Source organism: Leptosomus discolor, chromosome Z (assembly GCF_034619465.1).
Source record: "Leptosomus discolor isolate bLepDis1 chromosome Z, bLepDis1.hap2, whole genome shotgun sequence".
Classification (NCBI taxonomy): domain Eukaryota; kingdom Metazoa; phylum Chordata; class Aves; order Leptosomiformes; family Leptosomidae; genus Leptosomus; species Leptosomus discolor.
This window is the reverse complement of record NC_141419.1, coordinates 7,760,106-7,779,193: the sequence shown is the minus strand read 5'-3', so window position 1 is coordinate 7,779,193 and position 19,088 is coordinate 7,760,106. Positions and strand designations below refer to the sequence as shown.

General features: G+C 53.7%; 1 protein-coding gene across 4 annotated transcripts in view; it reads left to right on the top strand.

Annotated features, from left to right (window-relative positions):
• EPHA10 (EPH receptor A10) overlaps positions 1-15,038 on the top strand; it is a 39,819-nt gene extending 24,781 nt beyond the window's left edge. Inside the window, exons 6-17 of one of the 4 annotated variants that reach the window (XM_086480499.1) lie at positions 2,991-3,115; positions 5,400-5,562; positions 6,957-7,065; positions 7,303-7,358; positions 8,792-8,917; positions 10,453-10,638; positions 11,390-11,451; positions 11,572-11,775; positions 13,598-13,747; positions 13,929-14,122; positions 14,229-14,393; positions 14,924-15,038. In XM_086480499.1, coding sequence (XP_086336625.1) covers positions 2,991-3,115; positions 5,400-5,562; positions 6,957-7,065; positions 7,303-7,358; positions 8,792-8,917; positions 10,453-10,638; positions 11,390-11,451; positions 11,572-11,775; positions 13,598-13,747; positions 13,929-14,122; positions 14,229-14,393; positions 14,924-15,038 — 1,655 coding nt within the window. Of the gene's footprint in view, positions 1-2,990; positions 3,116-5,399; positions 5,578-6,956; positions 7,066-7,302; positions 7,363-8,791; positions 8,918-10,452; positions 10,639-11,389; positions 11,452-11,571; positions 11,785-13,597; positions 13,748-13,928; positions 14,123-14,228; positions 14,394-14,923 lie in introns of all 4 variants that reach the window. The other 3 variants (XM_086480500.1, XM_086480501.1, XM_086480502.1) reach the window with 3 other exon arrangements.
• The last annotated feature ends 4,050 nt before the right edge of the window (positions 15,039-19,088 follow it).

Genomic DNA, 19,088 nt, shown 5'->3' with positions numbered 1-19,088 from the left:
CCAGTGATGAGAGCTGCAAGCGTGCCTGTGTGCGTTTCTGTTTGTGCATGTGGGTCAGTGTGTGTTTGTGAGAATGGTGAAGCAAGTCGAGAATTATTTATCTTTTTTTTTTCGTCTTATTGAACCACTTCTTATGTATGAAAATCATTCTGACCACTCCGCCCCAACAGCAAATGTCATGTTACAGCCTGTGCTAGCTTAAACCTGGCCCTGATGAAGTGGGAATATGGAGCAATTTGCAAGGTTTGGAGCAAAAGCGTGACAAACTGGTGCGAATTCAGTCATACTCATTATTGGGGTTTGAAGTGCCGCAAGAGGGCACAGGGCTTCCAGCCGGTGTTGGTGTGTCCAGGGTCTCTGGCAGAGGAAGGGAACATTTGCCACGCGTGGGTGCTGCTGGTGCTGGCCCTTTCCCGTGCGCTGCCCGGCTGAGGAGGATGGCAGCACCGCAGGTGCTGTGCAGCAGGAGCCGCAGGCTCCCTCGTGCAAGAAGCGCAGGAGGTCTGAAAGCTGTGAGGTGCTCCTCAGGCTGCCGTGGGCAGGGGAGGTTGGCTCCGCGGGTGCCTGTGAAGGCCTCTGAGTCCTGCCTTTTGTCCTGATCCCCGAGAGGGAGGCAGGCCTCGGCACACGTTTGTGCCATAGGTTCATGGTGCAGCCCCCCGGGGTTGTGTGGGAGCGTTAATAACCTTCCTGCCAGGGTGAGCTTGCTCCCCCTTCTTGACACGTGGACAATTCCATATCCCCTTAAGGGTCAGCTCTGGGGTCAGTCTATTTACTCAGAGAATTATGTTTAAAAAGGTCCAATGACACTCAGCCTGATAGAGGCAGAGGTGTTCAGGGCGGGGGCTCCTGGCTGCCCTTCGGATCCTCTTGCCCTTTCAGCAGAAGCTGAAGGGACTTGGAGTCAAGGAGCAAATCATCATGAATAAAACATCAGGAGGATTTTTTTTCTTCAGCAAAGATTAATGAGCTAAGTAATAAATACAAAATTTCACGATACTTAAGTTTACTCTCCAGGGACTTGCTCCTCTCCACAGGCGTCTCTGTGGGATGTTCAGGGTCCAGCAAACGTCCTGATCTGATGGAGAAGCAGGACAAGCTAGAAACAGCCCATTTCCCCCTGCGGCTTTTGCTGTGCCTGCTGCAGGGCCGCTGGTGTAAACGGGTGAATCAGTCACGGCAGCCCCGTCACCCTGCTGTGTTCTGGCCCCTGGTGCTTTCCGGGGCGATCCAGGGACCAGCCTTCCTTGTGCCGGCACCGTGCCTTCCCGTTGCAGCCAGGCTGATGGCTGATGAGGGCAGGCTGGACAGCCCAGAGCCACAGCTGCGGGAGGCTTTTCTGCCATTCCCTGTTCTCTGCCAGAGAGGAGACTTTCTGCCCCCTGACCAGGACAGGTTGTGGCACTGCACCAGGAGAGCTGTGAAGACCTTACTTGATGTGTTCAGCCACTGGGGAGGTCAGTTTTTCTAATCAATCTTGATTTTTTTCTCTAATCAATCCGAAGCAGAACAAGGGGCTCCAATAGAAGCTTTTATCAAGGCACCGGGTACAAAGTTTTTTCTCTACTGGAATATTTAGTGTCAGTCTTGAATAGCACCTTTGCAGCAAAGACACCAATGTCCTAGCATGACCCAAGCACCGCTTCCTTGCTGCTCTGGCTGGTGAGTGCCCTGGCCGTGGGCAGATCATTGTATCCGAGCCACTGGTGCCTTGCTCTGGGCAGTCGGGGGTTGCCGTGTCCTAGGCTGGCTCCAGAGATGCTGCAAACAATCTGACAGGTCCAGCTGGCTTTCTGCTGGCACGGGAGGCAGAGGCTTTCGGAAGAGCTGCTGGGATGCTGCCTGCCGGTGGGGAGCCTGGTGCAGGCAGTGCTGCTGCCTGTCAGCTGCGGGAGCTGTATGGCACCGGGCTCAGCTTGGCCGCTTGAAGGCAGGAGAAGGTGGTCAGAGGAGGAGATGGTGCAGAGGAGGCTCTGGGGAAGTGGAGATGACCACAGCGGGGCAAAGCAGGCAGATCCTCCTCTGCTGCTGCAAACGGCAGAGATGTCAGCATCTGGCAGAGAGCCTGCAGATGGCTGGGGACAGCGAGCTGCCTGCCGCGTGCTGGAGAAGTCAGTTCATTTGGAGCCAAACCTGGTTAAAATGGGAACGTTGGCAAGTGCCTCTTGCGTAGTGAGGTGAACTAAACGGGAGCACAGGTGCCAGGGAGCATGTGCTAACTAGAAATACATAGCCAGCTCTGGGGCACAGGCTGTGTGCTTGCAGTGGGTAGGGCAGGCAGCTCTCCCGTCTTCCCCACTGTCTGGGGTGGCGTGGGGCAGAGCCTGTGCCAGGGCGGCTGGAGAAGCCTTGGTACATCCTACAAGCCCTCCTGCTCAAAGATTGTATGTTGCATTTCTCAGAAACTGTTAGCAGCACTTTCAGAGGACAAACTTTATGCAGCACTCAGACCCCTCTGCGGCACCATTGGCAGAGGGTGCAATTAGGAGTTTTTGCTTGTATTCAGGCAGAATGTTCCTATCTGCTCACAGATTACAAAGCTGTTGTATTTTTACTGCCATCTTCATCCCGTTGGATGATCACCGGCTTGCAGTTTGCCCTATTTCAGTCCTGATTCAGAGAGAGGGAACTGGTATCTGCACAGCACGCTCTTCAGGGCAGATGCAGAAACGGAGTCACTGCAACCGAAGACATTCGTGCTGATGTGGGTCTCGCAGCCAGGATGAATGTGAGGACAGAGATAAAATTCCTTGTAACGTGTGATCTGGTTGCACTTACTTGGCAATTCAGAACGAAAGCAACCAAAGCATGGTGGCACACCGTGTCACTGCCTGTGTCCCTGGGGCTCTGCTCTAGTCCAGCCAGGCTGCGCTGGGCCAGTGCCAGGGGGGTTTGGGTGCTGCTGGCAATGGGGAGGGTGTGGAGCAGGGGGGATGCTCTGCCATCGGCAACACCACCGTCACCTGCTGCTTTCCTCTCTGCTTTTTCAGCGCCAACTCCTGTCACTGCCATCCGCACGGATAAAGTTGAGCAGAAGAGCGTCTCCTTGTCGTGGCAGGAGCCGGGCTTCCCGCCCGCCAACGGCACTGAGTACGAGGTCAAGTACTACGAGAAGGTAGGCTCTGGGGACTGGCTTTGGCTCTCGGTTGTGCCCCAGCCCTCCCCAGCCGACTCCTGGGTACTTTCCTCGCCAGACAGGGGTGCCCCCTGCCCACCTTCCGTGCTGCGTGTGCCCCCCACCGTGCTGCGTGTGCCACCGCTCCCGCTCAGAGTCAGCCACCCCCTGTGTGACAGTTGAGTGGTGGGAAAGGGAGGGAGTGCGTGTCTGTCAACGGTGCTGTTGAGAAGATTTTACCGGCACCTGAAAGTAAGAGGAGTGCTTCAAATAAGGTCTTTTGCTCTCCAACAGCATTATGTAATCTGCTTATGCAAGTTTTAGGAAATTTGGGTCATTTGTAGAGTATATGTTAGTTAGTGGGTTTTTCCCCCCATCTGTGCAGCAAGATTTGATCCAGCCCTAATGTTGACATGTCACTGGGAGAAAGAGTAAAGCTAATAATTTTCATTCATTATCTTTTTTTTTTGTGTGTGCATTGGATGGCTTTTTTCAAGGACATTGGAAATCTGAGGTTTGGGTGCTTGTCATTAGCCAGCTAACCAGGGTCTGCTAAACCATACTGGATTTCTAAATCTTTGATGAGATGCCACCTATGTTCATAGCCTGCTCTCTGGGAAAGTGTTGGACCTTGTAGTCTTCACTGGTTTAGGACTGACTGCCACCGAACCCCTGAATTTGGTGAGCTGTGAGTGGTCTTCCGCACAGGAGGGGACACAAGCAAACATTTTTATGACAGTTTCTTAATTTTAAAAATAGCTGTTATTTGACAGCTGTTATTTGAATTTTAGAAGAAATACTGGTGGGCAGAGAGCAGGGACAATGCTCTAAATCAAAATAATGCAGTTTATGACACAGTTCCGCAAATTACCTTATCTGCGTGTGCTCAGGCTCGTTATGAAACTGATTACATGTCAAGCAAACTGTGCAGGTGACATGTTGGTGTTCTGTATTTAGAAACAAGCTACCTTGAAGCTGATTCATATTAATGTGATTTTCAGTATCTGATAGATTGGAAGGAGGAATCTGTGGGTGAGGACAAAACGCTGAAGCCCGAGGTGGTGATTCCTGTGCAAATGGGCTGCAGCGACAAGATACTCAGGGTATGCAAAATGAGGAAATATCCTGCTTGGGTAGGGAATTCAAACTGTGATCTAGCAATTATTCACTGAAATGAGGCTCTTGATGCTGACATGAAAATCAACTTAGTTCCTAATCTTTGCTTTTAAAGCCGTACTTTAACTATGGAGATTCAAGGGGAAAAGCGTATCAAATGGAAAATAAATTCCACAGCAATGTCCCCGGCACTGGGAGCAGCATGATGAATGGCTGCTGCCTGTGCCCGTGCCAGATTGCAGGGCTGGGATGCTCGTTGGGGCTGGTCCCCGGCGTGACGAGGGTGCAGCGTGCGTGTGTGGGGTGTAAGAGAGGCTGATGCTGAGGCCACAGGACGTGGCCCAGCCCCGCTCTTCGTGGAAAATGGCCTCAGATAACCCCAGTCTGGGACTGCGACAGCACCAGCCTCATCTTCTTGCCAGGGAGTTTGTTTGGAAGTACCAACATGGCTGAGAGTGCCGTCTCTGATGGCGGCTCCACAGTAGCATGGGAAGTTTTGTGGGAGCTCACGGGAGGGCTGGGGCTTGTTTTGCTTTGCAAACCACGGGCAGAAGCACGGGGACCTGCTGCTGAGGCATGTGAAGGTGGCACGAGTCGCCCAGCAGTTCCACTGGCCGTCTGTCTGGGCAGAGCCCACCCTGCCTTCACCGCCTCCCGCAGTGGCTGCAGGAGGGGGGCTGCTCGTCACGCTCTCCCTTAGCTGAAGCAGGGATCTGTAGGTCACTGGGCAAGTGAATAAAGTCCTGGGGACCAGGACTGTTGGCAAGCCCACTTGCCCTGCCAGCTTTGATTACTCAGTGTGTGCGAATACACATGCATTTACTCCAGGACTCGAGCAGGGGAGTGGGGAGGGGCTGGGTGGTGCCAGCAGCCAAGCCCAGGCAAGAGGGAAGGAGCCACACGGGTGGCACAGCTGCTCTCCACCACCCTGTCCTCCACCTGTCTTCATAGCGCATCATCTGACTCCGTCTGCCGTTTCATGTGACCTTTACATGTAATTTCTGTTAATGAGACATCTAGTAAATGTATTCCTTCTGCTGAAGGTTTTATGTTTAGATAGGCTGTCCTGATGGGACCCAGAGGCGAGGCGAAGATACAGCTGTGCTGCGTCTGCTTCGTGGCACAGCTGTCAGCCCAGCTAGATCTTGGGTATCTCATTATTTCACAGGATCAGAGAGATCAAAGTTACTCAACTGTGAAAACCACATCAACGGCCGTGACGGTCAATAACCTGAAGCCTGGCACTCTGTATATTTTCCAAATCCGGACGTCTTCCTCACCTGACTATGGAAACTACAGCCCTAGTATTGAAGTGGAGACGCTGGAAGAGTGTAAGTCTTGGCAAGGCTCGTTGTCTCTTATGCTCACACCTGCAGACATGAGGCTCTTTGAGCTGAGTGTGGAACTGCTGCTGCTCCTGCCCCAGGTGCTCTTGGTTTTGTGGAGCAGCATGTGTTCCTCTTGTTCTGCTGCTCCGGGTCTAAGAGCAGGTACTTCCCAGGACTCGCTTCTAATTGCATTTAACAAGGTTGCTACTGCTGGTCAGCTTGTCCTGGGGATGTCTGTCCTCGCTGTTAGTGCAGCATCAGTGAAGGCAGCCAGTCTCTGGCTCTTCTCTGGCACAGGGGCTGGGGACAGAGCCTCTGCCCTTCGACTGAGATTGCCCAAGGCGGCACTTAGCAGAGCCAGAGTGGCTGGGGGCTGTTTCGCCTTGGCGTGATGTTGGTGCTGGAACAGATCTCACCACGTCCCTTTTGTGGGGCCACCAAACAGGCGCTGGAAGGGAGCGAGTGTCGGTCCCTGCTGGTGTAACTGCCAAGGGCAAGATCCTGCCCAGGTCTGCGAAGCTGTGTAGCCCCCAGCGGGCACCGCAGAGAGGGGGTGGCTGGCTGCGCAGGCTGCAGCAGAGGAGGCAAGGCCAGCCTGGAGATCAGCTGGCCTTGGATGCATGCCCCAGATGGGAGCTGACTGCTCACCCCCACTGCCATCCTGGCTCATGAGGCGCTTGGCTTGTTAGCCGCTTGGCTGGATAAGGTCAGCCAGCATCAGTGTTATTTGCTGGGGCTTTTCCTTTTCACGGTTTCCATTCATAACCATAGTCCAGAAGCATCTTATTTCACTGACTAAAAGAGGGCTTGGAGAGATGGTAGGGCTTCAGCTTAATAACCCACCCTGGCTGGAAATGAAAGCCCTGAGATGGCTGGCTCAGTACGACTCTCACAGATTGTGTTTAACAGGGCTTTAAATTGCATCCATTTGCCACACAGAAGACATTTTCAGAATGAATTGAAACCAATAAAAATTTTATATAGAATGTAGCTTTCTAACACCCCTGTTTGCAAAAGGAGGAAGGGAAGGGATTAATGTGAGAAGGAAAACTATTTGTAAGCCATAAATTTTAATATGTCCCTCTGATAAACAGGAAATTTTCCTCAGTGCTGATTAACAAAACCAGGAGCCTGGCGTGGCAGCGCTGGGGTTGCTCTGCCTGTACCTGCAGCGCTGCCCGGTGCGTTGGTCTGGTTGCACCAGCTCGAGCTTTTAAAACTGAACCGGAATGTGAATTGCTGTGAGGCTGGTGAACAGTAGCCTGGTGCTGTGGGTGAATTGTCCCACAGCCTTGCTGGAAGACGCAGGCCAGCACTGGGAGGAATGGCTGGGGCTGCCCCATGCCTCGGACCTGCCCCGGGACGTGTGGCTGACCTGCTCTCCTTCCCTCCCGCAGTGACGGTGGCCTCCAGTGAGCAGAACCCTGTCCTCATCATCGCGGTGGTGGCCATTGCGGGGCTGACGGTGCTGGTGTCTGTGGTGATCGGCGTGATGGTCTGGAGGAGGTGAGCGGGGCTGGGGCATGGAGCAGGGGGGTTTGGGGCTGGGGCAGGGGACAAGGACCGAGGCAAAGCCCCAACAGGAGCGGCTCTCAGGAGCCCAGGGAGCGCTGGGTTGAGCTGCCTGCTGGCTCCTCGTGCCATGGGGCTGGACTCTGTTCCTGAGCACTGCGACTCGAGGCTTTTATACCCAGCGAGAGGCTGCTGCCCAGGTAATGGTGTGCATCTTCGTTCTCGTTGCAGACAGTGTGGGTACAGCAAAGCCAGCCAGGATGGGGACGAGGAGCTGTACTTCCATTGTAAGTGAAGCCTGGCCACTGTGGCTGGTATGACTGTGTGGGGATCCCTGTATTTATTGCTGTTACTAACCCAGCTCCTGACAAAGCAGCCCTGAGTTCTTGCTTTTGAAGTGGTGTCATCCCACATTATCCCAGAGCAGGGGATCAGCACAGCGAGGCTCTCTGGGGACAGTGGACTTGACAGCTTTGTAAGCCACTGTCCGTCTTTCACACAGATCACTGCCATGCTGAAGGAAATGGGGATGCTTTCAGCTTTCCATGGGGTGTATGAATTATTCCATCAGCTTTTCACAAATGGCTACATGAGAATATAGCTTTGTTTTCTGAGGCTACCCTTGATTATTGAGCAGCAATAATTTTACAGACAAGTTGTCAAAGGAAATTCAAATGTCAGAATTGATGAGTTTATTTGATTCCTGGCATATGCCCGTGAAGCGCACACATGCTTTTCTGCTCCCCAAAGCATTTCAGAAGCAGCAGAGCCTGCGTGCTTCTCGGGTGCAGCTTGACTGTTTCACCTGGCTTTGGAGGGCCTCGTGCTGCTGAGCTGCCGTTGGGAGTTTGCCAAAGGTTTTCTGTACAGGGTGAGGGGAGTGCAGCAACCGCCTGGTCTTGGGAGGTGAATGGAGCCAAGGTGTACGGGAAGCCTTGCGTCATGCAATCCCTTCCCGGAGCAGTCTGGCTCTGCTGTTTGTCCACGTGCTGGTCCTGGACAGGTCAAGCAGCTTGTGCAAGACATCCATCGTCCTCTTTGCCATCCCTTGGGAGAGGAGGAGATGCGGTAGCACCCTAGCGGGTGCCTGGCAAGCAACAGAGCTGATGTGCTTTGGCCGTTGTTCTGGCTGTTTGTTTTCAGAAAATGTGAATTAGGGTTTTGAGGAAGCCCCGGCCAGCGGGTGGCTGTTTCCCATCCGGAGCTTTGCAAGGGCTCCTGTGAGCGGGTCAGCCTCGTTCCACGCTGTTCTCCTGGACGTGCTCCCGGGCAGGGTCACTCGCTGTGCAGCAGATGGTAGGTGCCTGTGGGAGGTATTTTGCTGCCCGTGCTGCTAATCGAGGGGACATGGAACATGGCTGTTGTTTGTTATTATAATTACCTCTCCTAGAGGTCTTGGGAACGGAGACGATTTGGATACTCGAGGACTAGCACGGGTGGCAGATAGGCTCAGTCTGGGAGGGAGCTGCAGTAGGGTGAAGGAGCTGCTCTCCTTTAAGCCAGGGGCTGTGGCAGTGGAGCAGAGCGGTCAGATTTGTTTAATCCCACAAGAAATTTCCTAGCAACCTTAAAGTCGAGTCTTTTGCTTTTCTTATAAAAAGGTGGCAAGTTAGTCTGCCGGCAGACCTGGAGATGGATAACCTGCGAGGGTGTTTCCTGGGCCAGGTGGGCGGGAGCTCTGCCGAACCTTTCTCATGCGCCCTTTCTGCCTTTCCTGCAGTTAAAATACCAACCAGGAGGACGTACATCGACCCTGACACTTGCGAAGACCCCATGCAGGCTGTGCACCTCTTTGCCAAAGAGCTGGATAATGCTAGTATTAAAATTGAGAGGATCATTGGGACAGGCAAGTTCTTCCTCACTGCCCCCTCTGCAGCCGTGGCCATGCCGTGGGCTGTGCCTGTGCCCAGCTGGAGCTCTCCCCTCTCACCCCTGGCACGCAGGGGCACGGTGGTGCCGTGACATTGCTGCCACGGTCCTGCCTGAGCCGCGGTGCTGTGGGTGCGTGCTGCCCTCCCGTTGCTGCCCGTGGGCTCTGCCCGCCTTGCCGGCGTCTCCCAAGGCACCGTCAGTGCCGCGGACCTCTGCTCGTGTCTCGGGAGGTGCGTGCTTGCAGCGGGCAGATGGGAGTGGGGCTGGTGAGTATCTTGTTCGGGAGCTTGATTTCGCATTCCCGTTTGTTTTTCTGAGGCACTAAGTACAGCCAACAGTGAGGCACGGACCAGAAAGCATCAGCAATTATCTGCATCTGGGCAGTTTGACAGCAGCATGAAAACTATTTATAAATATGTGAACTTAATGATTTATTGATTTTCGTCAACTTCACTGCCTAAAACTTAAAAGCAAATTAAAATCCCCTCACTGGGCCCTAGAGCCTTAATCGCTAATGTGTGCCAGAACATGGGAAACATGATTATTCTTTGTCATTTCTTTTCCTAAAGATAAATTCCACTGCAGAAAAAAAGAGGTGGAGGAAGGGAAGAGGGAAGGGCTTGCCCACCAGCTTAAAGGACAGTGTTGAAGGGAAGAGGACACTGAGAAGAGGAGGAAATTATCTTTGTAGCTGCTGAGTGGAGCAGCTGAGACTAATCCCACACCTTTGAGAAGCGAATTGGTATTTGAAAAATGAAGAAAAATTAGTCAGGAATACATTTAAATATAAGGAATTTGGGAGTGTGTTTGTCTTGCTGCTGACCTAACAAGTACTTGGCTTTCAAATCGATAAAGCTTTTCATAGCTACACATTTCTTGCTGTAAAGCCAGTATTGGCCTTTTATGTTATGAATTTGGTAGCTCCTGTTGTCAAGCGCATGACTGTGCAGAGTGGGATGTTCTGCCCCAAAGACTGCAGAAACCCTCCTGGCCCTGTCCTGCTCTGTGCTGTGAGAAGCAGACCCTGCATGTGCCGAGCTGGAAAGCAGAATGGGCCAGGCCCAGGGTGTGTGAACTCGGTGGCTGGGAGTTCGTCATCTTTTTGTGGGAAAAAGCACAATATGCGCTTGAGCAGAGTGTGGAGAGAATGTCTTAGAGGTGTAGGAAGAGGAGGGAGAAATTCCATTGCATTATCACATGGTTTTAGCTGATGCTAAACTTGTGTGGAGGGTTGTATGTTCAGCAAAGGTGGAGGAAGATGGTAAAACAGACTCTGTGGGGGAACCTTGCAGCCATGCAGGGTTCCCTGCGTTTCTGAGTTTAGGGATTGGCCAATCCTCTGATTAACAATGGGAAAATCTTGCTTGTCTACACAGCAAGAAACATCACTCATGCTACGGGAATGCCCTTTATGATCACAAAGCAAAGAAAGTGTCCGCTGGGGGGAAGCTGTGAGGGGTGTCCCGCTGTGGCCGCGAGTGCTCTTTAACTCTTCTCTCTCCTGTGCAGGGGAGTTCGGAGAAATCTGCCAAGGGTGCCTGAAGCTGCCCAGCAAGCGCGAGCTGCCGGTGGCGATCCAGACCCTGCGGGCAGGGTGCTCAGAGAAGCACCAGCGCTCCTTCCTGGCTGAGGCGTGCACCATGGGCCAGTTCGATCACTCCAACGTCATCCGCCTGGAGGGGGTCATCACCAGAGGTGAGGGGGGTCCTGGGCTGTGCAACACAGGGTGGCCTGAGCCACACGTGGTGGAGGACGGCTCCTGTGGTTAAGCTGTTGCTGTGGAACAGTGACCTGGTGCTGGAGGTGCAATACTGTTGCTCTGTGGAGATCAGGGGTTTCCTCCTCATGTATTAGCTATTTTACCATTCTGATGATTAATAAAATGCTTAGAGCTAGATTAATAAATCCAGGTAGCAGGACTGGCTTAGCAGCAAAACTGTGCACTCTTAATAAAAGCAAGTTGAAGTGATGTTCTGTCAGTAAAACAGATGGCTCTGACTGCTCCCGGCTCTCGTGGGATTGTGTACGCTGAACTAGTCTGCGGATGCTGTAGTTAAATGGATGTTCATGTAAATCCAAAGAAACGTGAGCACATATGCTGATTTAAATAGCCTTTCTATTGGATAAGGAAGTATTTCTGTCTTGAGTCTTTTGCTGAGCTGGTTGCTTTTGCTTTCACTGAGTAGTGCTGTCCTCCTTTGTGATGTGGTTCAGTGTCCTGATGAAAGGAGCATCTGATATTGGGAGCCAGTGGGTTCCCAGCTGGGAACGACAGGAAAGCCTTGGACCCACTGCTTGTTGCAAACTGTCTTCTGAGATAAAGTCCTTGTCTCCCTTAAGAACCAGGCAGTGCTGAGGTTAGCACCCGGATTTCTGACGCCTGCAGTGTTAGAACTGCCTGAGCAGCGGGCAGGACTCACGCGGTGCTCCTTGTCTGTCCGTGCAGGGAGTACCATGATGATAGTGATGGAGTACATGGGGAATGGAGTGCTGGACTCTTTTCTCAGGGTGAGTGCTGTGGGAGCTGGTGGTAACGGCTGGGGTCTGCCACCTCCTCAGACCCTGCTGGCAGTGCCCCCTTGAATGGGGCATTACACACCTTTGGCTTTTCCTCATCTTTTTTTACAGAAACACGAGGGACAGTTCACAGCCACCCAGCTTGTTTGCATGTTGCAGGGGATTGCCTCTGGCATGAAGTACCTGGCAGAGATGGGTTACATACATAAAAGCCTTGCTGCCCACAAAGTCCTTGTGAACAGCAGCCTGGCTTGCAAAATAACTGGTTTTGGACGGCCACAAGAAGATAAGATGGAAACCATCTTCTCCACTATGGTAAGCCGCGTTTCCAAATTTATTGTCAACATTCCCCAAAAGCAAAATGCTGACAGAACGGCTACAAAACCTCCGCAGAGGTGGATTTCCCTGGCTGCAATGCACAGCCATGGCCAGGAATGCTTGGACTGGGTCCTGGCGTCACTGGAGGGGTCTGCCGCCTGCTCTGGATACTGAGTAAGGATCAAATCCAAAGCCAGCCAGCTTCCACAGGTGGAGTTAATAAGGCACATAGCAGTCCTACTTGAGAAGCAGTACTTTTCCTAGGCTCCCGTTTCCTTCCTTACCTATGAATGCAGGCTCTGCCTCTTAACAGCTTCTTAACTAGAAATCAGATGCATTTAGCCAGGGAACGGCACAGCAGCCATCCGGCACCGCTCTTCCTCTGGCCGCAGCCCTGCCGCATGTCTGTGAACTGGCAGAGCGGCGGCGGGTGGCTGGAGGCAGCCCTGGCAGCCTCAGCGTCCCTTATGTCTGTTTTATCACTGGTAATGAAATTCATGGTTTTCAATTAAGAATTTAAGTCCTGCTTGAGTCACACTCGTGCCTCGTCAGCTCTTCTGGCTGTGCATCTCCTGAATGCCTTGGAGAAGCTCCCTGGGAGCCCTTGGGCGTGGAGCTGGGGCGCTGCCCTGCACCCCGGGGGCCCCTGAGGCCCTGCAGCCCCTCACTGGAGCCGGCTCTCCCCCCCTGCTTGTTCAGATGCCGCTTCAGCACGTTTCACTTGAGGGTGCATCAGTGCATTTTTAACCGCAGAGCGATAATAGGTATTTCATTCGGCATGCCGCAGCCAGCCTGTATCAGCTGGGGCTGTTAGTGCATCACATTAGCCGGGCATTAATATTTTAAAGAGCATTGATTCCTCAATCAAATGAGGACTTTCTGCTTGCAGGGAGCATGGGGCAGCGCCAAGGAGGCAGCAGCTGATGTGCGCTGGATGCAGGGACCTGGTGCCTGTGTCCCAGTGCAGGGTATGGCTGTCCCAGGGGGAAGAGCCCGTTTGCAGGGTTTGGCCCACGCTCTGCCAGGAGCTGCAGCCGTATGCCAGCTCTGAGCAGGCTGGTGGCAGAAAGAGTCTCAGACAACTTTTTCAGCTGTTACCACTAGCTGCAGGGAGGCACGCCCTGTGTGCCCCATAGGGAGAGCACCACCGTCCCAAAGAGCCCCTGGCAAAGTGAGAGCCCCCTTGCTGGAAAGGTGAGCGTTGCCTGCAGAGCTGTAGCTCAGTCGTCCTGCGAAGCTTGGGAGCAGAGTAGCCCTGGTGCTGGTGTGCTGCTGGGTGTGGAGCAGCCTGCTGAGCGAGGGGGATGGAGAGCCCAGCAGGAGCCCTGGCTTCTCCCACCGTGGTGTAATAGGGCTGTGGCTTTGGGGTCAAGGTCTCCCCACTGTTAATTACAATTAGCTGCAGTGTCTGTCACCTGCTTCCCCTAGTGCATCCAGAGGGCTCTGCAGATGCCAAGGTGGGGATTGCTAATTACAGGAGAGCAAGCTAGGGTGGAGGAACTGTGTGTTTGTGCAGCTCTGAAATGGTTTTCATTAAATATTAATGTATAAAATGCCATCAGCTCTTCCCAGAGACATTCTCCTCTCCTCTTAACATTTCAGGACTCACCCTCCCATGTAGCATACAGTTCCATGATCATTTTAAAACAAATTGAGGCAGAAGTTTTCTTTTAGTACTAAACCTGCACGTGGCACGCAGGCTTGCTCAGTGTCTGCCCTGCAATGCCGAGCAGGGCACGACGAATGGCCACCCGGGAATCGTGTGCATCGGCTACGTCCCGCTGTGTGACATCTCCTTTCTCCCCTTCTGCCCATCCAGCGCGGGAAGAGCCTGGTGCTGTGGTCGGCCCCCGAAGCCATCCAGTATCATCACTTCAGTCCAGCCAGCGACGTGTGGAGCTTCGGCATTGTCATGTGGGAAGTCATGTCCTACGGCGAGAGACCCTACTGGGACATGTCCAACCAGGACGTGAGTCCCTGGCGGCCGCGCGGTACATGATGACGTTGCTGTTGCTGACGGTGTGCAGGTGGCTCCACGGGGTGTGGAGGAGCTGCCGCTGCTCCCCAGGCAGGGTGTGAGCAGGGGGGTTTGCCTGCGATCTGCACCGCAGCACCTCACCCCGTCCCCTCACCTCCTCTGCCTGCTGCAGGTGATGAAGGCTGTGGAGGACGGGTTCCGTCTGCCCGCCCCGGTGAACTGCCAGCCGCCCCTCCACCAGCTCATGCTCGACTGCTGGCAGAAGGACCGCAGCCAGAGACCCAAGTTCTCGCACATCCACAACATCCTGAGCAAGATGGTGCAGAGCCCGGAGCCCCCAAAGTGCCCCAGCTCCACATGCACCAGGTGACCACCCTCTTGCTTTGCTGCCTGTTGTCCTGCTTTGCCTGCTGGTTCCCGCCTCCAGCGTGCCGTGCCCTGCTCCCTCCTCACTGCCCCATTTTGTTGGCAGGTCACACAACACGTCCATCCCCCTCACCGAGCGTACCTTCTCAGCCTTTCCATCTTTCAGCTCTGTGGGCGAGTGGCTGGAAGCGATAGAAATGGGCAGGTACAAAGACAACTTCACCGCTGCGGGCTACTGCTACCTGGAATCGGTGGCCAGGATGACAGCCCAGTAAGTGAACTGGTTTCCTGGCTATAACCACACGTCGCTGGGTGCAGTGTCAGCGAGCTCGGCTTTGCAGTTACAGTCAGGTGTCACTAAACAGGAGGACAGATCTTCCAAAACGTGTCTGTAAGAGCTTTCTGGCATGGGCTGGGCTCTGTGTTGTGCATCTCTGTTGCTGGTTTTTGAAGCTGAGGTTTAAGCCTGGAGTTTGACAAGAGTAGTGTTGCCTGTCCCTTCCAGAAAGCAGAGTCAAATCGAATGCAATTTACTGACAAGCTGTTAGGCAGGCAGCACAGGGCGGCAGGGTTGGCAGCCGTCTCATGCTTGAGGCTGCAGGCGCGTGTTACCACTGGATTCCCTGTCAGGGTCCGTGTTGCTTTGGCTGGGACAGCAGGTTGGGGATTTCTGACTCTGGCAGGTCCACAGTAGCCCCATAGTCTGAAATCTGTTCTGCCCTTGCCTGGGAGCAGTCAGTGTCGGGGCACTTTGCAGTTAAGGGCTTGTTTTCCATGGCTGACGTGGGGCTCGTTTTGCAGAGATGTCCTCAGCCTGGGGATCACACTGGCGGAGCACCAGAAGACCATCCTGAGCGGGATCCAGACTCTCCGGGCCCAGGTGATCCAAATGCATGGCCGAGGCGTGCAGGTGTGAAGCAGCCTGCCGCAGAGGTGCAGAGCACTGACCTGGCGCCCCCGGGGAGGAGACAGCCGGCCAGCCCCAAACTGGACCAAATCTCTGAAACCTCGCGGTTTCAGGTCGGACGCAGGAATCACTGGGCTGCTGCCAAACAAGTTGTTCCACGTGGCAAGAGAGCAGGGCTTCCCGTCCCCTGTGCCGGGGATGGCAAGGATTTCTGGGACACCAGAGGTGTGCCTAGGTGGATGTGGCTCTCCCTGGCACTGTTTTGTAAGACGAGTCAAACTGTAATGATGCCATTTCATATGGTAATTAGGTTAACAGGGTGGATGGACATTTGTGCACTGTCTTAATCCAGAGCTGACAGCATTTTCCCATCTAGCATCCTACTGGTGAAATCCATGGTTATTTTTATACAAGCTGACATGTTCTAGCAACCCCACAAGGAGCTTTTGTTGCTTTTATTTTTAGAGACCAGAGCACAGCTCACACCCAGCACCCAACTTCTGGAAGGTGACTTTCCCCATCTGCTATGCTGAAGGAAATTGTTTCCCAGCCACGTCCCTTCAAGAGTTAGTTCACTGAGTCTTGACGCCACAGTTAGTGAACAAGAACAAATTCTCCACTAAAATGGAGAGCAAATGGTGCTGAATGTTTCTAAGGCTCTCTTGACAAGACAATTTCAGAGGAGGAAATAAAAAGCTTTGATGAAGAGCGCCATAGCCAAGAGAGGGCAAGCAGCGGAGCCCTTGGGCTGCCCTGCTGATGCCGTCAGCCTTTGCTGCCTTTTGTGCTGCAGCCCAGCAGTGGGGTGGGAGCTTACAGACCAGAGCAACAGCAGGCAGCCCTCTGCTGCCCACACACAGACTGAGCCCGTAGGCAGAGACCTGCTGCCCGTGCAGGACTGATGCTAAAGCATCTGTTGCTGCTTTAGCCTCTTCCCTGCTTCCTGCCTCACCGTGCAGCTGTGCTGGGCTCTGACTGCTGTCTCTTGGCTGCGGAGCGAAGCAGGCAGAGCGTCGCTGTGTGCCACAGCCGTGGGCTGACGCCAGAGTCTGGGGATGCCCTGCTGTCGGCTGAGCGGGAGCATCTTGCTCAGAGGGGTCCACTCTGCCTCGGAGCAGTAGATGGATGAGTGCTCTCCTCTCTCTAGGTCTGAAAGCTTTTGCAGGGGAAAAGGTTTTATGAACAGCACTTACTCAACCACGGAAGCAGGAAGGAACCTCCCAATTCAGCCAAAAATGGGATGAAAACCTGAGGATTGGTTTGGAGTCAGAGAGACAGCGGGCATGGCTGTGCTTTGGGTGGATGCTTCCCACGTTTGCTCTGGCAGCGTGCCCCTGGCCGCTGGAAGGGCCACCGCAGCTGTGGTGAGTGCTCTTCCCCTCCTCCGGCTGCCCCATGCCCGGTGAGCGCAGCAGGGAAGGGAAAGGCTGCTGGAGCACCCTGCTCTGCCATGCCAAGGCGTCAGTGTTCCACCGCAGGCCAACGGCTGGGCAGAGGTCTGTGCCCGAGGGCTGCAGTGCCAGCGCGCCCCACAGCACCCGCAGCCTCTGCAGTGGGGCACGCCCCGGGTCTGGGTGTTTGAGGTGGCAGCAATGGCTGTGCCGAAGGGACCGTGCGCCCCAGCCGGACGTTGGGGCTCAGGCAGAACTGACCATTGCATCTGTGGGACCCCTGAAATCCTTCCGTGCAATCCAGGCAAACCAGGGCACATCAGCACTTTATTTGGTTGCAGACAGTAGCGCAGTACTGGCTGCCTTGCACGCTGGCGGTTCCCACTGATGCAGGTCTGATCCCTGACAGAAGACATAAATAGCATCTGCTTAATAATACAAGTTTCCTTGAAGTTAGTTAATTAAATGGGTCTTTGCAGCCTTGTACAGAGTTTTGTAGGCCTCTTATTATCATCTGTAAGTATTGCAAGTGAATTATTAATGATGAAAGGCAAAGATTTACAAAGGGAATGGATGCTGTGGGAGGTGTTCACAGTGCAGCTGGAAATCTGTTTGAGTCAGATCTTCCCCTTCCTCTGCTCCGAGAGGAGGAGGGTCTAAATTATGATGGAGCAAAGGGCCCTAAGGCAGCCTCTCGCAGGGCTGGCACAGCACCTGCCCTGTCCGGGCATCTTCTTTCTCTCCGGGTCGTGCGGTCAAGCAGAGCGGCACGGCCGTGGGTGCTGGTGTCTGTCCTGGGCCTGCTGGCCTTCACAGAACACGTTGCTGTAGGGATCCAGCTTCTGCTTAGAAAAACCTCCGTCATGGTAATTCCCTTTTCAACGGCCCTCGAGCTCTTCTGGCTCGGCTGTGCAGCCAGGCAGGGTCCAGGAGTGCTCGAGACTTTTTTCCCATATTTTCCCAAATTTCCCACACAATTTCCCTTTTTTCACATATTTTAGCTTGATTGTGTCAGAGATCAAAACTCTCTGTGTGAACTTCATCAACCAGTGCTCTCAAGAAGGTACCAGCTAACGTTGGTTTGTCAATTTTCTGCCCTGTGCCGGCGTTCCCAGGTGGTGCTGCGGTGAGCATCACGCACTCCTGGCCGCCCGCGGGTCCCGCAGCCCCAGTGGGGACAAGGGCATGAAGGCGAGTGCGAGCCGGCACAGACACGCGTGTGTAGAGCTCGAGGCAGGAACTCTCACCCTGCAGGACCCAGAGCTGCAGTTGATCTGTGGGCACAACCTCCCTTGGTTAGATTTTTTAATGGAAATAACTTGTCTTTAATTTTGGCCCTTGTCCGGTTGGTCACTTGCCGTCCTGCTGTTTCACACCGAGAAGAGTAGTAATGGGAACAGAAACCTTCATTTGGTAGGAATGCCAGATCCCAAGGATCAAGTGCAATTTGTATGCTCTTTATGTTTACATTTTATCTATAGAGAAAGTTTATTGTAGTTAGCTGGGCAGGTAGTTGAACCAACTTGATTCCAGATCCTTACGGGCATGGTGTCCCACCGCCCCAGCGTCCTCCTCAGCCCCAGGCAACTGGGGAGCCAGCAGTCGCTGCCATCACGGTGCTCCTTCCCCCATCTGCACATGGCCGCGGGTGGCAGGAGGCCATGCCTGTAGGTCCCTCAATTTAAAAAAACAGCAACAACCCTGGAAAAAGGGGAAAAAACTCCCAAAAACCAAGCTGAGGCTGACAGGATTCCCCTGCCCCTGGAGCTGTGCCTGGAGCTGTGCCTGGAGCTGCTTCCCCCCTGCTTCCCCCGCCATCCCCCCTAGTTGCCTGGTGGCCAGTTGCCCCATTCCATCGCCTGCCTGGAGGGATAATTCTCAACGCAGCTTATCTGGCGTTGTGGCCGTTTCTCCTGGGCTGTGGTGGCCAGGGCCTTGCTGGGAGCCATGGGGTGCTGGGGGGTGCTGTGGGGCAGGGTCCCTGCGCCCCCCAGCAGCTGAGCCCTGCCTGGGGCCTCCTGTGCCCCTTGTGTCCGTGATCGCGGGTGCTCGCCCTGCGCTGGGCTGCTGACAGTGGACACGAGTGTCTTCCTGTCATTTCCGTGGCGTTTCCCCATGGCATCAGGCTCCCGATCAGAACTGAAGGTGTAATTTCTTTGTCTGAGTCTCTCTAGCTGTTCCTGAAAGAAATTCACTGTTTAATTACTTCTCTGGCTTACTCCGGTGAGGGACGTGGATGCGGTGGTTCAGAGCACTGTTTCCTTTAAGCAGTGGTTCTGTGGATGGGACTGTGCTCTAACTCGGCAGAAACAGGTGTTTGCTTTCCTGGCCTTTCCTTCAAGAAAGAAAAGAAAAAGCACATAATGGAGGGATGCTTTCCAGCCTAGCTCATTGCAACAATAAGCACTTTTAATTGAGCTCCTCATCAATGCTGAAGATAAAAAAATGAGCAGCTTAGGGTGTAGATTGTTGTTATGATTTTAAAATTAAATTGCATCTTCTCAGCACCTCTCTTTGGGGGAGTATTCAATGCCTTATAATTAAATTAATCAGCAACACTGCTTTGAAGCAGCCCAATCAAGGGAAATGCCTCAGAACAATTTCGGGCTCTTTGCCTATCCAGCCTCTGACCTGGTGCAAGGCTCCTTCCTCCGCTCTCGGCTGTGGG